The sequence below is a fragment of the Silurus aristotelis genome, assembly GCF_946808225.1.
Source record: "Silurus aristotelis genome assembly, chromosome: 18".
NCBI classification, from domain to species: Eukaryota; Metazoa; Chordata; class Actinopteri; order Siluriformes; family Siluridae; genus Silurus; species Silurus aristotelis.
Window position 1 is genome coordinate 7393903 of NC_139591.1, and position 10362 is coordinate 7404264.

At 37.8% G+C, this 10362-nt stretch overlaps 1 protein-coding gene across 50 annotated transcripts in view; it reads right to left on the reverse strand.

The window, feature by feature from the left end:
• The window catches only part of picalma (phosphatidylinositol binding clathrin assembly protein a), a 36489-nt gene extending 31918 nt beyond the window's left edge, over nt 1-4571 (reverse strand). For 18 of the 50 annotated variants that reach the window (XM_083567608.1, XM_083567604.1, XM_083567602.1 and 15 more), the window contains exon 1: nt 3724-4568. In XM_083567608.1, coding sequence (XP_083423734.1) covers nt 3724-3853 — 130 coding nt within the window. In that variant the 5' untranslated portion in view covers nt 3854-4568. Of the gene's footprint in view, nt 1-3723 lie in introns of all 50 variants that reach the window. The other 32 variants (XM_083567596.1, XM_083567575.1, XM_083567573.1 and 29 more) reach the window with 4 other exon arrangements.
• Between the last annotated feature and the right edge of the window lie 5791 nt (nt 4572-10362).

The window sequence follows — 10362 nt, forward strand, 5'->3', positions numbered from 1 at the left end:
GTTTATTTTATTCATGAACAATTGTAATGGTTCAATTTTAATGAGACAGAAACTAATTTCTCATTAAAATTGACCACCTTCTCTCTCTCGATATATATATATATATATATATATATATATATATATATATATATATATATATATATATATATATATATATATATATATATCTGATCATTATAGCACTTTGCTGAATTTCCCAAGACAAGAAAAAGGTATTTTGGTTAAAAGAAATAAATAAATGGTGGGTGTTTTTTTTTTGTTTTGTTTTTTTATAATTTTGTATATATATATATATATATATATATATACAAAATTATAAAAAAAAAAAAAAAGAAAAAAAAGTGCTATAATTCATAGAAAAGCTCAAACACTTGAAACTCCTTCCTTTAAACAAAAGGTCTTAAAAAAAATAAATAAAAAAAACCTCCGCCATCCTTTTTTTTCCTTTTGCTAAACAAATGAAATCTATTTTTATCATGCTGAGTATCCACAGCTTGTACGAACAAATGTGAAAGGGTTTTTCCATTTAAAAACAATAACTCATTTTTAAGCAAAAAGATATTCAACTTCAACTACCCAAGTTGTTTTGGCAAGACAAAAATAATGTGCACCGATTCTGACCAAACTTCAGAACACAACCAAGCTGGAGTATATGTGCTTCTTAAACTTCTCACATCATAATTTTTTTTATTAGCTAAGCCACTGTCAAATATGCTATGATACGAGACAAACAATCGCATATGCTACTGTGCGGTGACTGTACTTGGCCATCCAACCTCCAAAAAAAGTACCAATATGAAATCAAATAACCACCCACAAGCACCAAGAAAGGTGTTAATTTCCCCAAAAATATTGTAACAACCATTCCAGACACACAATAAAACCTACATACCCTCTGTGGTTTATAAGCAGTGTTTGGAGCAAACAATCATTATTAGTAATTAATCACTGAGCTGACCACACGGGAGCACAAACAGTCAAATGTCAATGTGTGTTTAACAGGGAGACTATGCGAACTTGACCCTTACATTTTCTCCCACGGCAGTTCATACAACCCCAGAGTGCGTGGGAGCCTTTTTAAAGACGCCATGGACGAAATACCTACAGGAGACGACGAACAATGCTGAAGCCGAAGCTTTAAAGAGAACACAGAATTAAAGACAGCATCCCTGACATCAGATAGTAGTCAAGTAGATGGTAGGCATTTATTCCTGGCAGCTAAAACACAACCGGAACACAATTTAAAGCATTTCATTTATGTGCCATACACTGCTCAGAGTACCAAAACATGAACTCTCAACGAGTGTAGATATAATGCTCAGTATCTCGCCACATATTCTAAATTATGACTGATATGACACAATCTGTCCGAGGAATGTTGGGCTTGTGCAAAAATTGCTATTACCGAATATTTATTTTCCAAACCAGGTTTAATAATGTGTTTTTTTTCTAAGATGTTATAATTCATAAACATGGCTTTGTATGCCAGACACATCTGGATTGCCAACAAGTAATCATTAACGTGGTTAAAGTTACAAGTGGTTATTGGTGATAAGCGGATTATGGGATAGCTGCTAAGAGGCAAAAAGCATTCCCCCCAAATCACCTGGAAAGAATTCCAATGATGCCACAGCTTCCCATGGCTTAGAGTCCAAGAGCAAGATGAAGTGCTCTCACACAGGGAGGGGTGACACGCCCACATATCGATCACACCAACATTAGCCAATCACTGGTGTCTGTAAGCTCATGCATGCGGAAGTGGGCTTACAGACCCCCACGATGAAAAGATGCGATCGGCTGGCTTCAAATTCCTCAGAGGCAGCATGTGATAACATTTACTTTTCCTGGTTATTAGCCATCATTGGAGAGATGCCTGATGGGTAAGAATTGACCATGACTATATTAGGAATTTGGATTCTGTAGAACTTTTTGTCTGCAGTATCAGCGCTTAGTCAGAGATAAAGCTTACAAACACAGTCTTCAGTGTGGAGGGCTTTGCATTTTTCTGGGAGGGCAATGCTCAGAATCGCTGATCTGGTCTTAAAACACATCTCAACTTGCCTGTTCGAGAGATCCCACCTCACCTCAGTCCTGATTCCTGCTTTCCCATTGAAAATAAATACAAGATCTAGCCATTGTGATTGTCACTATTTTCTATGGGGAAGGAAGGGAAGGGTGCACGTCAACTTTGTTGTTAAGAAGCAGGCAGGAAGGCTTCTGTTCTGCAAGGAAAGTTGGAAGTACAGTGCAAAATTCAATCATCTCAAGCTTGTTTTCAGCTTTGATGTTCAAAACTATTTGAGAATGACATGCCAAATACGTCCTTATGAAAGCAGGATTATTGCTCTTACGTTTTTTCCTTACACTCCTACACAAAGAAATGCAATGTCAGAACAGGATTCAGGGATCTGCTGCACATGATCGCACCCGATCTTCCTCAGTGCTACACCCTCATAGATTGGTTCACAATCTCCGATTGCATCAACATTCTTTAAAACATCAGAGACCACACACTGTCTAAACATATTGCATTAAACCATGCAGACAGAGCATGAACTGAGTCTGGAACTTAATTTGGGACTATTGACCTGCCATTGACTATATTCCTACAACTGCATAATCTTGCATATGTGTAGCTCCTTGCTCAAATCACATTCAGAAAAAGACTACAAGAGATATTGTGATCTGTTCTTCTTATTCGTGATTAAGGCTCTCCATATTTAGTTGGTTTGATAATGTGATGAAAGCTTATAAAATAGGTGTACGTGTTTGCCTTTGAAATTAATAGTTACAGCAGCCAGTTCATAGACATAAAACAAAGTACAAGTCAACAAGAAGTAGAACATCAAGGTTTCAAACGTCACAATGAGAAAAATGGTCAAATTGATATTGAGAAAAAAAAAAAAATTAGACCCTATGATACACAGTTCACAAGAGTGCAGTCAGCTGGGAATCTGAAAACTGCACATTAAATTGCATTAACAAGGTAAAAACGTTGCAAAATTACAATATGCCATATGTACATGCTGATTTTTTTTTTATACTAATGGGAACTAAAGTAACTGTACATAAGGTGCACCAGCAGGTTGTAATAATAAAAAGAGAGAAAAGAAAGTACATGATCATATCAGTGCCTAGGATACTGTAGATTGAGGTGTATTGAAGGGATCTAAACAAAAACATTATGATGAATAAATACAGAAAAAAAAAACAAATGTCCCTATTTCGAGACAAGGAGATCCCTATCCTGACAGGAGCAACAGGAGTTAATGTAGTCAGTGAAATGGTGGACTAATGAAACCCCTGATCATCTGTACTATAATTCTGGCTCTGTGTGACAGATGTGAAGGAGCAGTGTGTGAAGGATATCTGCATCAGAAAGCACATAGTTCTCTATTGAGTGTGGTTAATTATTGGTAGACGAACACGGCATCCAGGAGTCTGTGCTCATCGTGCTAGTTATCGGTTTTCACGCCTTATCGCCAACTCTGAGCAAAAGAAGACGGACCTTAATCAAGGATTAGCTCAGAGACAGAACTGAGAAGGTGAGACAGAGACGAGACAAGTGCTAGCTGTATTAGTTGGATATTTGTACAATGTTAGCTAAATGACTATTAGGCCTCGGGTCCTAAAACCACCCAACTAGAACACCCACTGAGTCCCCTTTTACTAATTCAGTGTAACTGTAGGACCAAGTGCTGTTTTGTGGTGAATACTTACAGTCCAAATGTTTCTTTTTGGGCCCCATGACTTCATGCGTGGTCGCTTTGCACACCGTTTTGGACACCGCCGAGCCGGTGACACTGTGCTGCGCTGCGGTTATCCTGTCCGTTATGCTTTGGCCAGACATTTTTAGCAGTTAGGTACAAAAAGAAAAAGCACCAAAAACAAACTCTGGGTTTGATCCAACGCTGATGTTCTCGTCCCTCAGGTGTGTTCACTTTTTTTCGCCTCAATAAAAAAAAAAAAAAAGGTAAAAACCGAGAAGAGGAGAAAAGAATGACCCTGATGGAGAAACACTATGGGAGCTAGCTACCTAGCTAACGCTCTGGGGCAGCTGTACAGCTTCAACCGCGTTCAATGGAAGTTCGCGCTGTATGGTTGCGCTTCACAAGTCTTACTACCGACAAACCTTCACTTTACTACATACCAGAGGTTTCCTTTTTTTTTATTACAAAAACAGTCCCCTATACAACCCCTGCTCTCTCCCTCTCGCTGTCCCTGTCTCTCCCTGTGTCTCTTTCGCTCTCGCTGTCCCTGTCTCTCCCTGTGTCTCTTTCTCTCTCCCTCCCTCTTTCCTTATAACTTCCCCCTCTTCTCTCTGACTGCTTCCTCTCCACCTCGACGCCCCTTGCTGGCTTTTAAACCGGCTGGAGCCTCGCAAAAAAATGGCGGCTTTGTTTCCTCCTTCTCACCCGATCATCCCCAAGCTTCAGCGGTCCACGGAACCACAGATAAAAATACCTCAATGCTGCATTCCCTGTTTAGTCTTATTTTATATGGAACACATCAGTGGCTGAGGGAGATCCGCCATCTTGTGGCCATATTCGAGTACAGGTCGAAGAGGATCATAAGGATCACACACATTTATATATATATATATATATATATATATATATATATATATATATATATATATATATATATATATATATATATATATATATATAATGAGTTATAATGAGTTATAATAGAATAGAATTGAAAAGCATTCATTATAATGATTGTGGTAAAATCAAAACGTTTTCAATGGACTAAATTATTTGTTGAATCACTTTCCCATACCCTAACACTAAGAAATGGAATTAGCCTTATAGGGGTGTCTGTGTAACTGTGTATTATTTTAACCATTTGTTTATTGCATTTGGTTGAAACAAAAGCAGGACATTTACTCTTTTGTTTACATGTTTTTGTCTATAAAGGAAAAACGAAATTTAGGGCTAAAAAGTGACCTATTCATTATAAAGAATAAATTACCCACACCGGTTGATATTTGGTTTGGATGAGTAGGCGGGTGCGAATATTAACATGGTTCTGGAGTCTCATTGGTTAACCTGCAAACCTCTAGGCTGGGGTGTGTGTGTGTGTGTGTGTGTGTGTGTGTGTGTGTGTGTGTGTGTGTGTGAGTGAGAGAGAGAGAGAGAGAGAGAGAGAGAGAGAGAGAGAGAGAGGCAGGTAGGTGTGGGGTGATATATATTTTAGTCATATCTGGTAATTATAATAATAATACATAACAACAACCATAATAATAATAATAATAATAATAATAATAATAATAATAATAATATTATCAATAGATAATCATATCTATAAACTTAATAAAATATATAACTAAAATATATATACTTATATCGACAGCTACATGTATTAACTATAGTTTAGTAAATGTTTCTTCTTCTTCTTCTTCTTCTTCTTCTTCTTCTTCTTCTTCTTCTTCTTCTTTCGGCTTCTCCCATTAGGGGTTTACCACAGCAAATCATCCGTCTCCATACCCCCTGTCCTCTACATCTACCTCTTTCAAACCAACTACCTGCATGTCTTCCCTCACCACATCCATAAACCTTCTCCTCCATCCTGGTGGCTCTATTCTCAGCATTCTTCTACCGATGTACCCCATGTCCCTTCTCTGCACATGTCCAAACCATCTCAATCTCGTCGCCATCACCTTCTCCAAAACGTCCTACATGTGCTGTCCCTCTAATAAACTCATTTCTAATCCTGTCCATCCTCGTCCCTCCCAATGAAAACCTCAACATCTTCAGCTCTGCTACCTCCAGCTCCACCTCCTGTCTTTAACTCAATGCCCCTGTCTCTAAACCATACAACATTGCAGGTTTTACCACAGTCCTATAAACTTTCCCTTTCACTCTCGTAGATACCCTTCCATCACAAATCACTCCTGCCACTCTCCTCCACCCACTCCACTCTGCCTGCACTCTTTTCTTCACTTCTCTAACACACTCTCTATTCACTCTTCTATTACTTTGCACTGTTGGACTCCAGGTACCTGAACTTCTCTACCTTCTCCACTTCTTCTCCCTGCAACTGCACCACTCAACTGCCACTCAAATTCACACACATGTACTCTGTCATACTCCTACTGACTTTCATTTCCCTTCTCTCCAGCACATACCTCCACCTATCCAGGCTCTTCTCAACCTGCTCTCTACTCTCACCACAAATCACAATATAATCGGCAAACATTATAGTGGAGACTCTTGTCTGACCTCGTCCGTCAACCTGTCTATCACCACTGCAAACAGGAAAGGGCTCAGAGCCGATCCTTGATGCAGTCCAACCTTCACCTTGAACCAATCTGTCGTTCCTACTGCACACTTCACTGCTGTCACACTGTCCTCATACATGTCCTGCACCACCCTCACATACTGTTTTGACACACCTGACTTTCTCATACAATACCACAACTTCTCTCTTGGCACCCTGTCAGAGCGACATACAAAAGTGCTTTGAGTCTCTAGCAATGAATAAATCTACACCGGTACGCAAGATTACAAACTTGGAAAGTGCTAATTTAGGTGTTTTAGGAAGAGGTAGGTCTTCAATCGTCGATTAAAGATAGCCAGGGACTCCGCTGTACGGACATCTAGGGAAAGTTCATTCCACCACCTCGGTGCCAGAACAGAGAAGAGCCTTTGCGAGGTGTGATGAGGTCTCTAAGGTAAGATGGTACTAGTCCATTTTTGGCCTTGTAGGCGAGCATCAGTGTTTGAAATCTGATACGTGCAGCTACTGGAAGCGGTAAAGGGAGCGCAGCAGTGGGGTGGTGTGGGAGAACTTGGGCAGATTGAACACAAGTAGTGCAGCTGCGTTTTGGATCATTTGCAGTGGACAAATAGCGTTCAGAGGAAGACCTTCCAGCAGAGAGTTGCAGTAGTCCAGTCTCGAAATGACAAAAGACTGAACAAGTGCCTGGGCAGCCTGGTGGACAGAAATGGTCAAATCCTTTTGGATGTTGTAGAGAAGAAATCGACAGGAACGAGCCACATTAGAGACATGTGAGAAGAAGGACAGTTCATTGTCCATAGTTCCCCCAAGGTTACGAGCAGTGGCTGAAGGGGAGAGCAGAGAGTCATGAAGAGTTATTCAGACATCTTGACCTGGAGATGAATGACCTGGGATGACCAGCAGTTCTGTTTTGCTGGGGTTGAGTTTTAGTTAATGAGCACTCATCCACTATCTTGCTATCTTGCTGAAATGCTATCTTGTGGCCATCACATTCAATATTACCTTCTTTTATCTTTAAAACGTTTATTATCTGTATATAAATCTGTTATTATTTACATTCTACACAACGCCCCAACTTTTTTGGAATTGGAGTTGTGCATATTATATGCATCAGCGTTATTACATTGACAAAATTTACTAAGCAATCAAACTTTGTGAATTTTATGTGGTCATTTACCGCCACCTTGTGGCCCAAAACAGCTGCATATGCGGTTATATGTATAAGCCACGCACAAAGGCTGCACTCAGCCTACATAATTACACTCACTTTCTCAACAGAGAAGAGTGTGTTTGCGGAGCTTACCTAAAATCTGACCTTGTTTAAAAAAAAAAAGAAAAAAAAAAAAAAAAAAGGATTTGACTGCTTATCAATGTTTTATAAACTTAGTTCACAGCCTCATATTGAGTGATTTTAGAATATATTTAACTTTTTCACCAAAACGAATATTAACATCTATTTTTTTTAGAATAAAATAAATTGAAAAGCAATATTGAAACCTAGAAACCATCAATATTATACAAAAACACAGTATAACAGCATTGCACCACAGACAGGTATTTAACGCAGAGATATGAATGTTGTTACTAAAGCAAGAAACCCAATGAACACAGTTCAACAAGTCTCCTTTCAGTGCAGTCACAGCTGCATCGACCGCATTCATCATCTCTAGCAGATGCATCAATATTAACCTCATCAAATTACACTTTCTTTGCATTTGCGTTACAGTTTTCCTGGGGATTTTAAATTGAGGGAATTTGGTGAAAATTCTACAGAGAAGAGAAAAGTATAAAATGTTTCATAAAAAAAGCATACAAATTGTTTTCAACTCTTTTGGCTGACCTTTGCTTACAATGTCCAAGAAGGTCTTGAAATTGACCTTCACTGTCAGCAATTGTGAAATAATAATAATAATAATAATAATAATAATAATAATAATAATAATAATAATAATAATAAAAAGCAGCTACTTAAATCACAAAAAAAGAGAGAAAAACTAACCTCAATATACACTACAAGAAGCAGTGCAAGAGAGAGAAATGCTACGAAATGAAGATAATAGACTATTGGGATATATTCTATACTTATTAATAGAAAAAATGAAAACACAAGTCTTATTCTGATATTGTTTAGGGCCAGTAGGGAAGGTCTTACTGTCCCTGATTACCCACTACTAATATATACAATATATCATACATTTCCATGGTCATTCTGGCAGAAATATTTTAGATACATCCAATTATAAGGGTACAGTTTGCTTCAGGTCCTTCCACAGTTTTTCAGTAGCCGTCAGGTCTAGAGTCTTTTTGTGATTAAGCAATTTTGTTGAATTGGTTGCATGCTTTTCGGTTGTTATCATGCTGAATTACCTTTTTTTATCTTCTGCTTTATAGTAGACACTTAAAGGTTTTGCTCTAAAATAGACTGGTACATGTAGTAATTCATAATTGACTACATTTTCATAAAAGCCCTAATTCTAGCTAAAGAAATCCAGCCCTACAGCATGCTGACAATTAGCATCCTTCACCATAGATATAGTGTTCTTTTTAGTAATTTTTCTTTCTGGTGTGAGTGAAAATTTCTTTTAAATTATGAAATTAATTATACCTTTGAGAGTTGGATTTATCAGACAATAACATGTTTTGCGACATGGTTTGGGGTGGTTTAGTTAAGCCCGGATGTTTTTTGTGAGGGCGGACCTTCTGAGCCGCTGCCCTACACCACAGTTTCACAGAGACTGAAGTCACGTGCGGAGACTAATCAGTAATAGTCAGATATTTTTGCATCACTTGTAATATTGTTTTTATCTTGTAAATGGTGGAGGGACATCCTGTTCTTGGTCTGATCTACTGATCTCTGTAGTGCTCCATTTTCTTTGTTTGTTGTTGATGGCCTTCCCACTGTTCCACGGTTCATCGAATGTTTTGGAAATTCTTTTACATCCATTTTTGAGCAATACTCTCTGACAGTGTATATATGGTCGATGCAATATGCAAACTGACTTTCTGTAACATGACATAGCAGTCTTTGGGAAAGCAGATAGCAACAAGCTAAGCATTGTAATTTGCTACAACCCAAGCTGAGACAAAGCACAGAAAATGGCACCTTGTTTTGTAAGTGAGAGTGACATGAGGTAAAAAACACTGCATATGAGATAATAGACTAAAGCATCATGCAGAATTATTATTTCTAAAAAGGACTATGGCTACATGGATCACTATGATGTGATATATATGAAAATCTCTTCACAGAAACACTTTGTGCCTCAATAAACATCTACACTAGGGGGCAATATGTTGCTATTGCATCTGACTAATGCTTTACAAACAACTGGTTTTGTGGAAGACCATTCATTTACAGTATATGCATAAAAACATAAAACTAGTCAAGATGGTGCTAATGTTTTTGCTATCTCTAGTTCTTATGTATTTTGGATACTTGACTGTCTCTTTAGATTGGCCATTTGTAAAACAAGGCAATGACAGCACAATGTGTTTGGGAAGTCTACTGCAAAAGTCGATTGTGCACTTTAGAAGGCAGATGCTATCATGAAGAAGGAGCATAAACTAGAAATACTAAATCATTTGATTTAGGTTTTAACAATTAAAAGACAATACACTGTAGTTTTCTGACTCACAAAAAAAAATTATGTAGTGAATAAAAGAAAATAACCCTAGAAATAAATCGGTCTCTTATCTATTACTTTGAAGTGACATGAAATGGAAAGTACCCGAAAGAAACGAAGCAGATACCTTAATGGATTAAGCCCAGGAAATGGGTGATAACATGAAACAATGAGTTTCAATGTGTATAACCTGGGTGTATGTATACTTTTCAATTTAACTGTAAACAAAGATAGATAGATAGATAGATAGATAGATAGATAGATAGATAGATAGATAGATAGATAGATAGATAGATAGATAGATAGATAGATAGAGACATACATACATTCATATAGATAATAGATTACAAATTGAAATAACAAGTCTTGCAGTGATATCTTTAACACACAAAACACCCACATACTTCTTAAGAGAGACAATTATGAACTTGTGCGGCAGCATAATTAAAGCTACTTATCTCTTCACCTCTCACTTCACATATAGATTATA